Source organism: Ptychodera flava (assembly GCF_041260155.1).
Source record: "Ptychodera flava strain L36383 chromosome 3 unlocalized genomic scaffold, AS_Pfla_20210202 Scaffold_26__1_contigs__length_13983176_pilon, whole genome shotgun sequence".
NCBI classification, from domain to species: domain Eukaryota; kingdom Metazoa; phylum Hemichordata; class Enteropneusta; family Ptychoderidae; genus Ptychodera; species Ptychodera flava.
In genome coordinates this window covers 5,136,629-5,155,656 of record NW_027248280.1, presented here as the reverse complement: position 1 = coordinate 5,155,656, position 19,028 = coordinate 5,136,629, and the positions used below count along the sequence as shown (strand labels likewise).

At 36.8% G+C, this 19,028-nt stretch overlaps 1 protein-coding gene and 1 long non-coding RNA gene across 2 annotated transcripts; one reads left to right on the top strand and one right to left on the bottom strand.

The window, feature by feature from the left end:
- Positions 1-4,182: 4,182 nt before the first annotated feature.
- LOC139125984 (uncharacterized) lies at positions 4,183-13,292 on the bottom strand. Its single transcript, XR_011550420.1, has 2 exons — positions 12,766-13,292; positions 4,183-8,596 (listed from the first exon to the last, which is right to left on the bottom strand). It is a non-coding gene; the product is annotated as an uncharacterized lncRNA (long non-coding RNA).
- A 3,197-nt stretch (positions 13,293-16,489) lies between these two features.
- On the top strand, positions 16,490-18,637 carry LOC139125747 (uncharacterized). The gene is made up of 2 exons (XM_070691844.1): positions 16,490-17,004; positions 18,397-18,637. The coding sequence occupies exons 1-2, from the start codon at positions 16,490-16,492 to the stop codon at positions 18,635-18,637; spliced, it is 756 nt and encodes a 251-aa protein (XP_070547945.1).
- Positions 18,638-19,028: the final 391 nt, after the last annotated feature.

Here is a 19,028-nt window from a genome sequence, read left to right as displayed (position 1 = left end):
TAAACAAGGGACATATCATGCAATCATTATCATTGCAATGGTAACCGCACTGCCCAACTTCCACTTGCAAGCTGAAAACTATAGCGTTCCGTCTAAAAACTGGCAATTTTTGAATTTAATTATTGACACAGGGGGCGCTTTTCTAAAATTCAATCCCAGCATTCTTTGCGTATGCCACCGTTCATATGCACGACAGTTTTCTCCCTTTATCTATATTAACGATATTCTGTATCAGCGACAAGGTGCATAATAACATTTACTGGCTAATAAAAGAGGTATATTTTATAAATGGCATGTTATATAATAATAATTTGTTTCGTATTTGTTTATTTACGAGTACTCAAAAAAAAAACATGGCGGCGCCCATGAAAGAAGGGTACACTTCCGGTTGCTCGCATAGTATATTATGAATAAGCGCATGCGTAGTCAGTAAGCCGCTGGCGCTATTAATAAATAAAGCTTGTGTTGTAATGTACATATAGAAGTCAAATTCCAAAGAATGAGCAAATGATAGGGGTAAGAGAACATTGCATGAACATACAGTAAACTTGAAAAAGTATGGGGCATGGTAAGGCTCTGCATATATTTCAAGATTTGAAATTGGAATGGGGAGGGTAAATGTGTTACAAAATGGAAAAACAGCAGAGTCACATGTTAGATAATAGGGGCATCTGGGAGGGTCGCACTTTACTTTTATTGTTTATTCATGCTATTTACCGCCTGAAAACTCACCGTGGGGACGAGATGCGTCTAGTTTTTTTGCACATATTCTTGGTAAACTGTACTCAACGGATGACATTGACGCTGTCATTTTGTGCGGGGATCTCAATGTCCGTATTGGAAATTTGCATGATAATATTGTTGGCATAGATAACGTACCAGACAGACAGGTGTTGGACAAAGTTGTAAACCAGCATGGTCGGTCACTCATCGAGTTCCTCATTGATTCTAAAATGTGCGTTTTGAATGGGAGGGCAGATCATTTAAATGATAATTACACATCGATATCCACCAGAGGTAAGGCCGTAGTGGACTATTTTGCTGTGTCACATGACTGTCTTCATCAATGTGTAAATTTTACAGTCAAAACTACGTCTCAAATTATAGATGAGAACAATCTAGTACCCTTGTTGGGCAATCGATGTAGACAGCCTGATCATTCCGCCATTATTTTTGATTTTATTCCAAGGTTGAATTGTGCACGTCATCTTGACGATGTTCATGAGCGTGTCACAAGTAATGGTAAGTTTGGACAAAAAAAGTACAAACTTGGTGATATTCCTGCATCATTTATGGGTTCTGAAATTACCCGACGTTTATTGATGGGTATCATTGACAATATTACAACTTGTCGTGAAAATCAACAGTGTATTGATGGCATTTACTCAGAACTATGTAATTGTATTGTCAAAGAAATGGATAACTTGTTGCCATCTCAACATTTTATTGGACGAACTAAAAAAAGGTATCGGCATACTAAACCTTATTGGAATGATGAGCTTAATACCCTCTGGAAATCCATGCATGAAAAAGAACAGTTGTTCTTGTCTTGTCGATTAGGCAACTCCCGTTTCAAACGAGAATTGCGTTGTGCCTTCAAACATGCCCAGTATAAGTTTGATAAAAAATTACGGCATTATGAACGTTGTTGGAGAAATGGTACAATTGCTGAAATTGAGAATGTCTCCACAAAAGACCCTAAAATGTTCTGGAACCATATTCAAAATTTAGGTCCCCCCAAAAAGAAATCAATTTTGATGGAGGTGTATAATGAAAATGGTGAAATCATAACAGATCCAAATAGAGTGCTAGATTCTTGGCGTCAACAGTTCTCATCTTTATATGAGGACAAAAATTCCCAAGATTTCAATGCTGGGTTTCATGATCAAATAAAAACACATAAGATATTGATGGAACAAAATATGTCGGGTCCAACTTATCTGCCAAATCAAGAACTCAACAGAAATATTATTTACGACGAAATAGACAAGGTTGTAAAAAGAGCAAAAAGTGGTAAAAGTTCTGGCATAGATGGTATTCCGTATGAGGTTTTGAAAAATAAACACACAATAGAGGTCCTGGTACATTTGTTTCAATTATGTTTTGACACTGGTATCATATCACCTTGGAAAACGGCTGTTATTATTCCCATACCTAAAGATACATCATCTGACCCACGTATACCTCTAAATTATCGAGGCATCAGTCTGCAAAGTACTATCTCGAAATTGTACAGCTCGTTTTTGAATTATAGACTTTTAAATTATGTAGAATGTAATGAAATTTTAGCAGAGGAACAGAATGGATTTAGAAAGGATAGGTCTTGTCAAGACCATATTTATGTTCTGACTACCATCATTCGCAATAGAATGAATGAGAATCTACCAACGTTTGCTTCATTTCTTGATCTACGTAAGGCTTTTGATTTTGTAGATAGAGACTGTTTACTTTACAATATTGATGAATGGTATAGATGGTAAAATGTATTCCTCCATAAAAGCAATTTATAGCGATACAAATGCAGTTTTAAGTCTCAATGGTAACCTATCAGCTACATTTCACACAACTACAGGTGTTAGACAAGGAGATAATTTATCACCAACTCTATTTTCTTTGTTTATTAATGATATGGTTAGTGATTTACAAACCTTAGATTGTGGGATAAAGATTGGTGGATCAAATTACTGTATGCTACGCTTTGCTGATGATATTGTTTTGTTTTCAGATTCAGAAATGAACTTGCAAAAGATGCTTGGCCAGTTTAATGTCTAATGTAAAAATTGGCGCTTGACAGCGAACGCACTTAAATCTAAAGTTGTTCACTTTCGAAGAAAAAATAGCAGTCGTAGCGAGTTTCAATTTCACATTGGAAATGTCAATTTAGATTTTGTTACACAGTATAAATATCTTGGAGTTTTACTTAATGAGCACCTTGATTTCTCTGTAACAGCAGCAGCTCTTGCCGAATCGGCAAATAGGGCCTTTGGTGCAGTTATGTCGAAATTAAGATTTTTAAGTAATATGGGATTTAATACGTACACAAAAATATATAATGTCTGTGTGGTGCCGATCTTAGACTATTGCTCAGGAGCTTGGGGTTACATTACGTATAAAGTGTGTGAAACGGTGCAGAACAGGGCTTTGAGATTTTTCCTAGGGGTTAATAAATTTGCACCAATATTAGCAGTAAATGGCGACACAGGTTGGAATACATGTATCACAAGGCACTGGGTAAACAAAGCCCGGTTATGGAATCGTCTGTGCTGCTTAGATGAAAGTAGATTGACAAAGAAAATTTTTTTGTGGGACCACTCATTGAATATTAATAATTGGTCATCTGAAATGTACAATATATTTGAGTTCTTGGACATAGATGATATTTTCCCTTGCAACATTCACAATATAGAATTAAAAAAACAAACAGACTGTACTAAAAATTGGTCTGACTTTGTAAAAAACAAGCCAAAATTGCGTACATATGCCAAATTTAAGTTTAATGTTGGAACAGAAAAGTATTATTAGATTTATCAAGAGCCGAAAGATCTTTACTTGCTCAATTACGGTTCGGTATTCTTCCACTCCGTATCGAAACTGGCCGATATAGAGGCGAATGTGTAGAAAGACGTACCTGTCAGCTGTGTTCTTCAAATGAAATTGAAGATGAAATACATTTTATGTTTCACTGTTCCTTGTACAATGACCTTCGTGACCACTTATATAGTACATTAAGACTTTCAAACCAAGATTCTGTTTTATATGACGACACTCGAAAACTTGCATTCCTAATGGAAAATAATACTAGAATTACAGCGAAGTATATAGTCAAGGCATTTCATAGGCGACGTAGCACTTTATTTCAGAAATGATATTAAATAGATTTTTGTTGTACTTTTATTTGAGTGCCAAATGTATTTCAATGGTTCCAATACTATAGTGACTTATAAGCCCGTTGGGCTGGGTGACCACTCACTCTATAGATATTGTATTTTTTATAAGTGATGTATATGATTTTAGTGATGTCACATGTCACTTTAATAAATAAATACTACTACTACTACTACTACAAGAAGGGACAATTCTGACTTCCCCCTGCTGCCAGTTTGTATTATCAACTGAAAATTTGCTAAAGGAGTGGGGATTGTATGGATCTCTCTGCCACACAGCAAAAACAAACGCACCGAACAAGTGATAATGCTATTTATTCTATTGGAAACAATATTAATCGGAAAAGCAATAATACACTATATTTAGAAACAAAATGCAATGCATGAAACAGTATACTGGTGAAACAAAGCCTTCACCTGCGTTTCAGTGTACTGATAAATCTTCACATGATATGATATGAAAAAAAAACACCCCTTTAGAAATTCATTGTAACTAGAATGCACACATCATTAATGTTGCAACAAACAATTTACAACAGTGTAAATACAAAAACTAAAGACCCTCACACCTGGATGATAAAAAAATCAGTCTATCAATGCTTCCGCATGCTCCTTTATGATTACCTGTAGACCGCCCTCTATGCACTATAACCAAATATATAAATCTAGCGTTTCTTTTGTTCCTCCTATCTTTTTCCATCACCTACTGTTACCAAGATAAGTTGAATACATTGGTACAAGGTACGTTCTTTTCTGTACATAATGTATTTCTTCCCAATTGAAGTTGCAATGTCTGTTTTAGTCAAATTGATTTCTATTCTTGCATTTTTTATTACATTTTAAGTTTTCTACAGATGTATATGTATATTTTGAAAGTTTTAAAAACATTCAAAGAAACTCTAACTACAGAGTGAAAAGTTGCTAACTACAGAGTGAAAAGTTGTACTACACAACAAATGCATCAAAGTTCATAAAAAATAATCAGCCTGTGTGTTACTTTTTAACTTTTTTCAAACATACATCATATATAGGTTAATTGTTATGAAGATACATGGATGAGGCAAAATGGGAGCCGATAACAAATCCACGAAACTGAAGGTAAGGAGACCATAGATTTGATTTATAAGAACTTATGGATTCAAAAATGTAAACACACTCCACCTAGGGTAACTACAAATTAAATGTCAGAAAACTTTGACCACTGCTACCTGTATTCCAGCTTTTTTCACCACTTATGTTTTCGACATGATTTGCATGTATTTGACACTTTCAGAGACCAATAGCAGCTCCTCCAGTACAGAGCATCTCCTCAGTTAATCAAATAAAAGCAGTAACTTTGAATATATTGCTTATCATGGACATAGTTATGTGTAAACAATTTGAATTTTGTTTACTTTGAATATTTGTTTCTCATGGACATGTGTAAACAATTTGAATTTTGTTTATGTCCATTCTGTCAAAAACTCTTAAAGCAATCTAATTACATGTTATTTTGTTTATACAAAACACATCCAACACACTTGAAAAAAGTGACTTTTATATGGATAGAAGCAAAACCTTTGCAACATGCTTTAAATGGAAGGAGTCACCTCTTCTGCAGCGGTGTGTATGGGACTCTATAAAACGAGTCTGTTACTATGCACAACACATAAAAAATACAGCCCTAGTCCATGTCGAAAATTTCAAAATGGCTGCTGTACCACAACTGGTGATCACTGCCAGAGCAGCTTAATGTACACGAACGACACAACCAAAGTTTCTTCAGCAAAATCTTGCAGTGATTGTATATTTTCAAAATTTGTAAACTATGGACATGTAACAAAGGCATAATTTGCTTCAGATTTGTTAAACATTAAAGGTATACTGTCACCTGTTCGAACTTTGCCACAGTTACCATGGAAAGAGAAAATCTGACCAATAACAGATTTTAAGCGGGTGGCCGCTTTTTAAAAACAGCGCCCTCACATAGGCATTGTTGAATACCAAGGAATGCCCTTTTACCAAATATGGGCATATTTAGATTACAGGTGACTGTATACCTTTAATTGCAAATTTTCAGAAAAGGATAATCTTTAGCATGAAAAAACTTGTACAGCCAGAGATGGAATGAGCGTCTCCCTTTAACAAACTGCGTTTTATTTGTTTGTGACCTGATATGAATTTTCATATTTCTTTCTACCAACCTACAACATACTTTGCAGACAAATTAAATCAAATTTGTATAAAACTTCATGGGATGTTTGTCCTTTCAATTTTAAACCCTTGCCAATCACTTTGCTTTCCAGATGTGCGCACTGGGATGCAAACTTTGAGAATTTTACTGATGTATCCCATAATGCTCACTTTTCAGACATATGGTATTTTATTTGTATGTATACTGATGTTAAGTTTGTCCATGCTAACCCTTCCAGCACAATTTGTGGACAAAAGGCATTTAATTTGTATGCATCCTGTCGTGAAATTTAAGATTTCTATTCTGAGCATAGCCCTTACCACATATTTTGCAGACATAGAGCTTTAGTTCATGTGTATCCTCATATGGACTTTCTGAGCTCCATTTACAGCAAAGCCCTCACCACATATTTTGCAGACATAAGGCTTATCTTTTGTATATGTCCTCATATTCTGACCCTTGCAACAAACTTCAGACATAAGGCTTTTCCTCACTTTTTTTAGAGATTTCCATTCTTCGTATAGCAATTACCCCACACACTTTGCAGGTTTTTCATTTGTATGTGTCCTCATATGAATTTTGAGAGTTCCATTCCGAGCAAAGCCCTTACCACACACTTGGCAGACAAAAGGCTTTTCATTTGTATGTGTCCTCATATGAACTGTGAGATGTCCATTCACAGCAAAGCCCTTACCACACACTTGGCAGACATAAGGCTTTTCATTTGTATGTGTCATCATGTGAATTTTGAGATTCCCATTCACAGCAAAGCCCTTACCACACACTTGGCAGACATAAGGCTTTTCATTTGTATGTGTCATCATGTGAATTTTGAGATTCCCATTCTGAGCAAAGCCCTTACCACACACTTGGCAGACAAAAGGCTTTTCATTTGTATGTGTCCTCATATGAACTGTGAGATGTCCATTATGAACAAAGCTCTTTTCACACATTTGGCAGACAAAAGGCTTTTCATTTGTATGTGTCATCATGTGAATTTTGAGATTCCCATTCTGAGCAAAGCCCTTACTACACACTTGGCAGACAAAAGGCTTTTCATTTGTATGTGTCCTGATATGAACTGTGAGATGTCCATTCGCAGCAAAGCCCTTACCACACAATTTGCAGACATATGGCTTTTCATTTGTATGTGTCCTCATATGAACTGTGAGAGTTCCATTCCGAGCAAAGCCCTTACCACACACTTGGCAGACAAAAGGCTTTTCATTTGTATGTGTCATCATGTGAATTTGGAGATTCCCATTCTGAGCACAGCCCTTACCACACACTTGGCAGACATAAGGCTTTTCATTTGTATGTGTCCTCATATGAACTGTGAGATGTCCATTCTTAGAAAAGCCCTTACCACACATTTGGCAGACAAAAGGCTTTTCATTTGTATGTGTCATCATGTGAATTTTGAGATTCCCATGCTGAGCACAGCCCTTACCACACACTTGGCAGACATAAGGCTTTTCATTTGTATGTGTCCTCATATGAACTGTGAGATGTCCATTCTTAGAAAAGCCCTTACCACACACTTGGCAGACAAAAGGCTTTTCATTTGTATGTGTCCTCATATGAACTGTGAGATGTCCATTATGAACAAAGCCCTTTTCACACACTTGGCAGACAAAAGGCTTTTCATTTGTATGTGTCCTCATATGAACTGTGAGATGTCTATTCTGAGCAAAGCCCTTACCACACACTTGGCAGACAAAAGGCTTTTCATTTGTATGTGTCATCATGTAAATTTTGAGAGCTCCACTCTCAACAAAGTCCTTACAACACACTTGGCAGACAAAAGGCTTTTCATTTGTATGTGTCCTCATATTAACTGTGATATGTCCATTCTCAGCAAAGCTCTTACCACACACTTGGGAGACAAAATGCTTTTCATTTGTATGTGTCATGTGAATTTTGAGAATCCCATTCTGAGCAAAGCCCTTACCACACACTTGGCAGACAAAAGGCTTTTCATTTGTATGTGTCATCATGTGAATTTTGAGAGCTCTCACTACATACTTGGCAGCTGAGAGGCTCTTCCTCTATATATGTGCTCATATTGACTTTGACTTTTCCACACTTTACAAAAACCTTCCTGTACTCTTTGCAGTTATAGGTCTATCATTTGTTTCTGTCCATATATGAGAGTAAGTTTATGAGCAAACCTCTTACCTCACACTTGACAGAGAAGTCTTTTATTGTATGTTCCCTCATGTGAACTTTGAGACCCTCATTGTTTGTAATATCTTTTTCCACACATTTTGAGGTCAAATGACGTCTCATTTGTATGTGTCATCATATGAATTTTGAGGGACTATTTAAGCACAAAAGCCTTTTGGCTTTTGATTTGTATGTGTCTTGATGTGAACTGTTAGATTTACACAGAAAAGTTTTACCACACACTTTGCAGACAAGCCACAGTTTCTTCGTATGTAATCTTGATGAAAGAGAAACCACTTCTGAAAAAACCTCTCTGTCACTAGTTTCTTTTGGCTTATCTTCATCCTTGATCTTCCTGAAAGACTTCTTTACTCTGAAATATAAGCATTCATGTGGAATAATTGTATTCAAGTTCTTATTTGTGTTTGTTGAAAAGGAGCTCTGGTCAGCGCTCACATTTATACCAAATTTTCTGTCAGTGCGAGGTTGTACCGGAGGTATTTGATGAAGCAAGTCGTTGCTGATGATGTAGTCCCCACAAAATAAGATTGTGTTGGTATCAAATTCGACAAACTGGGTAGTGAATTATTTTTTAGCAAAAGCCTCGCTTTTCAATATGCTGGTATTGTCAATATGTCAAACCATGGACCTCACCGCTGATGTACACACATTTTTTAAAAAGTAGTTTATACGATGGTATCAACCGGGACTCGAACCCACAACGCACGGCACCCAATCACCTAGCGCAGAGGACAACAGTCAAACCGCTCGACTAAATCCCCAATCCTAAAAAGATTGGTTCAATAACCGAGCTAAGGATGTTACAATTTTGACTGCGCCCTCTCCACTCGCTGTAGAGTTCGTGAAGCACTCATGCTAGCACACACGCTATCATACATCTCACACAAACTATATCGAAGCGAAGCAATGAATACAACGCTTTACACCGGGCGGTCTTCATTAAAAAGCCCAAAAGAAAAATGAAATTCAATATTTGTGTGTAACGTTACAACAGTTATTAGGTACTTTAATATGTTGTTTGACAAGTGCGTTTTAATTGTCTACTGCAATTTTGGTGGCACTGTTAGTTTAAAATGGTGTAGGAACTATCCAAGGGTCACATAGCACACTGCATTGTAGGCATGACCCCCAACTTAAACAATAGCTACGAGGGTAAAGTTAACATAATCTTCTTCCTCAGCAGGTGAAAATGATTCAGCTTCATCGTCAGATCCAACTTTTCCAAATGCGTCCGATGCAATAACAAGTGTGAAAGTAAGTGAGGAAATGTACTCGGACTTTTGTATCACCTTAAATATTAATGGAATCACTGTAGCTTTTGTATTTTATAGTATTTGATAACTTCTCATCTCAATATCTCTTTGTCACAATGTGGTTACAACACAACATTCTTAGCCGTAAGTTCGAATGCTGTGTGTTTTGTACATTCTTCCTTGAAATGAAAATTACATTGACTACTCAAATCTCAAGTTATGGTTATTAAAGTCCCACTAGATGTATCTTTTAGCATTATTTTTATGATTTCATGTTCAAGTTAAAATAGGTTTGTGAGAATGTACTAATTTAGGTATGTGTTTACACTGTATACACCTATTTTTAACTACCCTCTGCGACTGTATATGCAATTTTGAACAAGATAAAGATTACAATGCGATTAAATGTTTGCAAAAACATTAAATCGTAGCCCCATGTGGAACAGCAAAAATGTTGGCTACTGTGCACATCTGTACTGAAATCTTTACATAAACTGCACAGAGTAGTCAATGTAATGCATAGGGGTGAATGTTTTCAACTGTGACATTGTATGTTGTTTCCTTTGTAATTACCAATTTTTGAAATGGCAAGAAATCAAAATGACCATTAAAATTTGAATTTACTTGTCAAATGTTTTACGAAGGAATGGCTTCCTAATGCAGTAAAAGAGCCAGTATCCCTTCAGAGGGTAGATTTCAGAGAAAACCTGGAGAAGAATAGGAAGATGGTTTGAGGTCTACAAATTTCAAGAGAGATACAGCTAGTGCAGCTTTAAAGTTCATTGTTTCTCCTGACATAATTAGAGCTTTAACATACAGTCACATGGTGGCGATTTTTACATATTTCAGACCAAGGATAGCTTTTTTATATCCATGTTTGGAAAATTTGAATTCAAGAGTTAACAAGACACCTGCAAACTCTGCTGCAGATCATGGACTGAAAACTACAAACAAACACAACCAAATATGAGTCTTTGTGGGATACTCTTCTCATAAAATATTACTTGTGAACCAATTGTACGATTCAAACAAAACTGTGAAGGACCATGTACAGTGTTTTGCCCAGAGTGCGTCCTTGCATCTTTTGACGCAAAATTAGCAGCAATGTCCCGCAAAAATACCGGACATGGGTCATAGGGACGCACTAAAATCAGGGCTAGAATTGTAAGTCCAGCGTCCACAGACAGACTACTTCTTTTGTTACCAAATTACACACTCGATAGCCAGTACAGTTATTGCTTCTCTATTGAGAAATTGAAACATTTAAAATTTAGTCTATTTTTTTCGTCACAATGTAAACACTATTGAAATATCAGTTAGTCTGTTCCTGGTGTGAGCGAGGCGATGTGCGTCCACTCGGCCCTGCAGCCTTGGGGACAAAAATCAAATGCCGGGCCACGTACAATCCTGATAACCACAATGATTTCGGAAGCAGAAGGCTTGTAAAAAGAACTAACTTTTCACAAATTTTATTGACCACCAACTTGAAATGAAACGTTAACATGTACATATACGCTAGTACAATGAAGTACGGAGAATCAATTTTTCAGTCATGGCACATGCATGGCATCAAACAGAATTGACTGCATGTGTATTTGGTGTACTGGAAGCTCATGATTTCACCTAAAAATATCATCAACCCCCCAATTTTTGTTGAAACACTGTATCTCTGACTTTCAAAGTAGTAATTTGCCTTAAATTTCCCCAGAAGGAGTCTCAAAAAACTCTCCGATCGTCTGCTAGAGACCGAGGTCACAATGCTGAATTCCTTATATAGTCAAGACCCCCTAGCTCGATTGTAGCTGATCTTAACAAGAACCACCTAGCTTGTCTAAACAGCGTTATGGCAATGTGCTATTGCTATCATGAGGACCAAGGAGTTCTCGCAGATATTTGTGGTTTCAAACTATATTTTTCAATTTTCAGGGAAAAGTGTCAGTCATTGGAGCAATTATAAAAAGGAAGAGAACTTTATAGCAGTTATAAAAAAACAGGTTACAATGTGTATCAAACTACTGTCTTCAACCACTTCTAGTTCTGGAGTCATAAGTGTAATGAAACATTCTTCTTTATTTCAGTTAAAGACATGTAATGCAGAATCCCCATAAAAGAAAAATGCGCATGAAATTGATTTTATCATGATGATGTCTTTTTTTTTACAATTCAAAACAATAAATACAACCAGTTAAAATGACTTTCTCACAAACCATTATAGGAGATGTCCAGCAATCTTAATTTTACAATGCATGTATGTATTCATGATATCAAATTTTTTATGGAAAACAACAGCCCTACATGTTTACAATACCTTTCTGCCTTGGTGACTTGACTTTGCTTTGCGTTCTTCGCTCACACACTGACCCCTATTGTAACTCAGTGTCCCCCTATTTTAGCAATCATGGGACACTGTGTCCCACCTTTACAATTCCTGGGCAAAACACTGCATGTATTTTTTTAAATTTTGGGGCAAATTTTATCATTTATCCATCATTTGGGAGAGTCACATTGGCTTTCTTTGAATGTGATGTGTCAGAGGTCAGTTGCACACAGTACTGTAAATTTCCCACAATTCATTATGATTTGTGCCATTGTAGATTCCTAACAAAGTCTCCTATCTGTAGACAAATTTATAGACTAGTTGTGAAAATTCTGAAAATGTTATTTTAAGCACATCATTCTTCTCAATTCAGATTCTAAATGATTTGGAAAATTATGCATAATTAAGAACAGTGACAGCACTTTTGAAAATTTTTTCACTGATTGTCTTCAGCCAAACAGAATGAAGCGATGGAAGGTAACCGAGACTATTTGCACCTTTTTTATGAAATAAAAGGATATCGATTTTTCGAATGAAAATCACAAAATAAATTCGCATCCTAAGTTTTCTCTGAGATTAACTCCTACAGTTCGTACTGCCCAACAGCATGGCATTTGTAGTACATGTACCTACAGAATGTGACTTTTGGGGTTGTTTAATTGTTATTGGAAACTCTCACTGAAATATGTAAATGTACTTGCACTTGATATCATTTAACAATTATTCTGATGCTGCACATTATTGCTTGTGCAGAATTGAAAAAGTTATACGAAAAGTAACCGTCAATGATACAAATCGAAATGTAGTTGAACTTGAGGGTGAGAAAAAGGATGAGGATGACGCCAACTTTGGACGACAGCCGCCAATACAAGTTTTCATGACGACCGGACGTCTCCTCGAGAAATAGCACAGTATGTGTCAAGAGACCATTGATATAGAAATAGCCCATACCTTAACAATTTCACTGCTCGCCTTGATGCATAGAAATCCTCAGTGGTCTTTGAGTGGATAAGATTCCCTAGCGGTAGACTTAATGTATTCACCCGCCTGCATTGGCATCGATCTTCTGCACGACTTCAGCACTGACGACTGTGCATTTGCAATAAAGTGATTTTCACGACTCAGCCCTTCTTCCGAGCCTTCCGTTTTACTTCGAGCTCTTCGGTAGTAGTTCTGGAGATCTATCGCTGTCTTCGTTTCACACTGGAACCCTGAACTAATGTCCACACAAGCGATGTTGTTGATCAACTATCAGTGTGAAGATAATCTCTACATGCCCAAAGTGCAAACGCACGACTTCGAATGGCCGTGAAACACCACAGTCACTACAATATGGGTAATCCCTGGTTTCCACACCAAAACCGGCGATTCCAGAACAAAGGTGGGTAGGCTGATCGTCGCGCTACGTCGCAGTTACTGCCGTAAAGTATGGCTGACCGCGGCGGCCTTCGTCCGCACGAGTAACAGGTCAAATGCTACAAAGCTCGTATTTGGATTCAGAATCAAGTTGATTTCGGAGTGACTTGTGAAGTTTTGTTGCAGTATCAGAACTGCATTGTGGAGACCCACTCATACGTGTTCCTATGAACAATTGCGAGGATAAGTGATTGAAGGCAGATGCCCGATAGGCCGGTGTTAGAGTTTTTTTCTCAATTTCTCTGCGTTTGTTGGTTTCGCATAAAATGACGTCATAAAAACAACCGCTTTCAACATTGTACATTACCCTCACAATTAAGCTTACTAGTATTGAAGTCTTAGCAAGCACCAGCAACGAGAAGTGTCCAACAGATGATGTTGACCCAAATAAACAAATGTCTTATATAACAAGATGCTTCGCTGAACCCACAGGCGACCCAATAAGTATTAGAGTTTTTCACAGTGTTTTCTCTATCATTTTCTCTTCTTTCTTCATGCTCTGAATGATCGGAATAAATAAAATAAATGGTTTATATAACCTAACCTAACCTGTGACTCTTTATTTATTTTACACTCCATTACAAGGACGTATATCTCTCATACACACATGCTGTAATTAATTAGTCAACACAACTAATTATGCTAATCCGTAGACTTATCAGGGATTTTACGGGTTGGTCAACATTGCGAAAGATAGGAATGGTCACTAAAATGGGCTCTTTTTTCATTAACATCACTGTCATCATCAGGTGTAAAATAAATAAAGAGTCACAGAGGCTTGGTTAGGTTATATAAACCATTTATTTTATTTATTCCGATCATTCAGAGCATGAAGAAAGAAGAGAAAATGATAGAGAAAACACTGTGAAAAACTCTAATACTTATTGGGTCGCCTGTGCTGAACCCTGCTGAATGAAGTAGTTCCCGATTATGTTGTGTAAGCTTATGAGCTACCAAAATGATTGAGAAGTGGATATGATAGAGCACACCCCCAACCACCAAAAGGCACTTCAGATTCTGCAATTTTGACATCACTTAAGAAAGATGTTCACGTTTTTCTGTTTTTGTCGGCTTATTCTTTGACTCACATTGACACATTGCAAGTAGTTGACTACAAAGTTGCATATTCCCAAAAAATCATATACGGTAAAATGTTTTACAGAATTTGATTGGAGACAATGACATGATATGCTCTTTTTAATAGTTATTTTAATTTGTTTTTGATATACAGCAAGAGTTTGGGGATTTCAAAATGATCTCTCAATCCCTTCTACGGTGATCTTTAATTATTTAATTGTCCGAAAATATAAAACAGGGGAGGTAGGAAAAAAATGATCAAATAATGCTACTAATAATTATACTACTAATAAAATAAAATAAAATAATAATGCTAAAATAATACTAAAATGTCACCTTATTTCCATTCATTCATTCTGTATTGTGAAAAGCACATCGAGCAATAAATGATTGATGTTTATTCAATATTTATTTCTAGACACCGCTAAAATCCAAGTAGATGCCAAATTTATTTCGCTATATTTGTACCGTTGGTATTTCTGGATACACTGGTTTATATTTCTGGTATCAATGATTGTGGATATCTACTTATCTTGCATGCGTTCAGTTGTATTCATTCACGAATGTAGTATTTGAAAAGCTATTATAACAATCAATACTCTTTGCTACACCGTTTTCTGGTTCTTGAAGGTGCCATAAATTGTTTTGAGAGAGTGGAGGTGCCACAGCTATATTGTGTTGAAGAATGAATTATGCAGAGGATGATGCGAGTCATTGATAAAGGAACGAGTCAAGTGATGACCTGGCATGACACAGAAGTGTTGGAAATTATAACTGTTCAAAGGTCTATCCTGAAAAGCTTTGTGTAAATGTATCATAACTTTCCCTCATTCAATATTTGCTTCATCATCGCCATTTTTCCGTTTTGTGAGTTATATTTATACATATATAGGCCTAATACTTGATCAGTTGAAGACAGATCAATTCATTAAAACCTAATTTTATGACAATGACTTTCTGTCATATATTTTTGTTGGCATGTAGCCCTACTGTCATAAAAACTGATGGTAACAAATCTAAGCTTACATGTATACTCAGTAGGTAATCCGACCTACTAATTTTCCAACCCATCCCGAACCGTATAAGTTTTGCTTGAAATTCTACTTTAAACTCACCATATTAGTACCAGGTCTATCCTGGATTTCGTGGATATGCGTCAGAACTTTCCCCCATTCAATCTTTGCTTCATCATCGTATTTTTTTGTGAGTTGTAATTTATACATCAGTTGAAAAGGATCAATTCATTAAAACCTAACTTAATGACTTTCTGTAATATGTATTTGTCGACATGTCCTGTCATTAAATCTGATCATGGTAATAAAATCTACAAACTCGTACTCAGTGGGTGATCCGACCTACCCATTTTCCAAACTCCTTATCCTGAAACTTCACTCGTTTTACAGGTTTTAATTCTACATAAAACTTACCGTATTTGTGAGATTTATGCATTAAAAAGTGAGACTGTATATTTTAGTTTTCCGAGATATTCTGATATACATAAAGTCAGCTGAAAATAGAGGCAATAAACCGATGAATGGATTTTATCGAACATGTTAGGCTACCCCTCATAAGCGTCCTGTTGCATGTTTCCACAATGGTTCTACTCCGGAATAAAAAGGACGCGATGCGTACGCCGTTCTACATACTCAGTACGTAGCCTCTCCAGAGGGCGCCGTGCATGACCTTTGGCCTTCTGGGACGCGGTCAACGTACACACGTCTCTCAAAATCCACTTTGAACGACCAATGACGTTGCCAAAATGGCGTTCGATGTAGGGGAAGGTATATGATTCGTCGACTGCATTCCGGTTCTGAAATCACTATGGCAGTGGATTCAGAGGGTGATCTTGATGGCGGAGATAGAGCAAGCAGAAATTTACGGCGATAGGATGTTTTCACGCAAGGTCACTCTTTATTTTGATGAAGTTTACATCGGTGCAGGAAACTTATTGACATGATGGACGCAGTCATTGAGCATTTAATGGATATAATACGATTTACGGTAAGTTGAATGTTTGTTGTTACCGAACGATAGCAAACACCCGCCAAATAATATTCCCAAACGATAGCAAAAACCCGCCATAAATATTAGTTTGATCAAGACCGTCGGCGGAACGTCTTTTGTAGTTTGCAGTGAGTTTGTAAGGCAACTTTTTCGACCCACCCTCTCAGTAACTAAAAGTATGGATTTCCAGGACGCATTACAGAAATCAATACACTGTTTTTCCCCATCATTGAAGCTACGGGAAAAACAGGTGGAGGCCTTAAAAAGCATTTATGATGGCCGTGATGCTATGGTTGTGTTGCCGACGGGTTACGGGAAATCCGTAATATACCAGCTCTTGCCATATCTCTTGTCATGCAAGCAATTTGGTCACTGTGACACTTTGAGAACAGTGTTGGTGATTTCACCACTAAATGCTCTGATTTTGGAGCAAGTGCAAAAATTGCGAGCAATTGGTATGAAAGCAGCTTCCCTTGACGTGAAGACCAAAGCGTGTAGCGAAGATAGTTCAGAAGTTGAGTTAGAAGAAACAGATGATCTGAAGCTAATCGAAACAGGAGATATCCATGTTTTATTTGCCCACCCTGAAGCAATTGTGTCTAACAAAGATGGGAGAAGTTTATTGATCTCAAGAAAATACCGGGAAAATCTAGTCGCTGTAGCTGTGGATGAAGCTCATTGTTGTATTGACTGGTGAGTAAAATCATGCTCCTTGAGTAAAAATAATACTAGGTATATGAGAGAACCTTGCCCCACAGTGAACTGGGCCAGAGGAGGCGTACATTTTAGATACTAAATTACTATTTTTGTTTACAACTGGTCAGTGCACACTGTAATTATTCGTCCATTGTGTACAATGTCTTTTAACCCTTTTCCTGCCAGACAGTAATAACTGTATCACTTCCCTATCAGCCAAGTCATTAAAAAGCGGTATTGAGCCAAAACATGACGTATTTTCACACACTTGGCTTGGTACATGTATATTATAGCATCTTTTGTCCAAAAAAATCAAGTTTAAAGTATTTATGTTTTCAACGGCCTTCAAATGTACAGTGTTATGTTAAAATACACCATATGGAATATGTTGTGTTTCATTAATTTTAACCATCTTGACCTGGTGGTGAAATATGGACTTGGCAGGAAAAGGGTTAAAGTACCAAGCAGAAAGCAGTGTAATAGTTTCCTCATCAGTGCCTCTAGAATTAATCTGAGAAAACATTCCCCCATTTTCAGATGTTACCACTGTTGACGGTCTTAAAACTCACTTAAAAACCGATTTGTTTATTTCTGTTTTCCACCTTTCAGCATGTGCTGTAGGATGTGTGCTTATACTAGTTTTCCTGCATTGTCATTTGATTGTGGTGTCACTTTTATCTGCTGTTGCTTTGTATAGTCACAACAGTCTCTCCACACAAATGTAGGAAAATATAAATGACAAACAACAAAGATAAAAAGTGTACTATAGCACATAGTTTATCTCATTTGTCCATCTAATAAATAAATAAATAAATAAGTAAATAAATTGAACCTGACCACTCAGCTTGAAGAACAGAACAGAGAAAAGCAAAGCAACAATTTTTATATTGTCACATGAACATGTCTTAAGGGACAGTGTCAATACTTCAATGTCTGATAAAAGAAAACAAATTCTTTAAGTTCCCCCCCCCCCAATGAAACTTAATTGTTGAATATTGATCAGCGCTTCCCATTATTTCCTTACTGTGACAACTCCATTCATACCTAAAACACATCCAAGATAGAAAACTACAACACTATCACACTTGTAAGATATCGATATATAATGTATCAACAATATTTCAATAAAAACACATTTATTTCTGTTTATTTCTGAGTTTATTTCAGGTCTGGATCGATTTTTTCTGCAAATGGAAAAAAATATGCAATTTAAAGAATTCTCAACCAACTCAAAATCATATCATTTTTGATGTGGTTCTTAATTTTGGGTTAATACATTGAATAAATTTCAGATTTATGCTGAGTCATGAATTGTGTACCAGTAGATAATTGCTGCAGGTTTATTTGCACTATTAATTCATAACTTTTCTCTTTAATTTTTTATTACAGGGGATATGACTTTCGCCCAGATTACTCTCGCCTCTGTGTTCTTGCGTCTTTGTTTCCAAATATTCCCCACCTGGCACTGACAGCTACTGCAACAAAAAAGTATGAAGAGGCCATAGTGTCATCCTTGTGTCTTCAAAATCCTGTGAGGATAAGGAAAACCCAAACCGCCCCAATATCATCTACGAAAAGTACCTGCGTCTACCAAGCCAAAGCGGAAAAGAAAGTTATAGTACAATTTTAGAACCCCTAGCTGAAGATTAAGAAGAGAAAGTTAGATTTTCCGTTGACATTTATCTATCTCCCATTAGAATGGTGCGGATATGCATATATCTTGTTTGAACACATTCTTGGCAATGATCAGTTTCAGCCTGCCAATGCTCCATGTCTTCCTAAATACAGACTATTCAACCAATATCACGCCCCACAAACAGCAGCAATGAAATCAGAAATTCTTTCTTCTCTCATGAATTCTACTTCTTCTCTGCGAGTCGTTTTTGCCACTGTAGCTCTTGGGATGGGTCTTGATTGTCAGCGGGTGAGGCAAGTGATCCATATTGGGGTACCAAAGACCATTGAGTTTTACTTTCAAGAAACAGGTAGGGCAGGGAGGGATGGTAGTTTAGCTAGGGCAA

Excerpts from the sequence above, each read along its gene's own strand:
- LOC139125747 (XM_070691844.1), top strand. The coding sequence starts at position 16,490 with ATGGATTTCCAGGACGCATTACAGAAATCAATACACTGTTTTTCCCCA. Across the intron at positions 17,005-18,396 it reads GCTCATTGTTGTATTGACTG|GGGATATGACTTTCGCCCAG; the intron begins GTGAGTAAAATC and ends TTTTTATTACAG.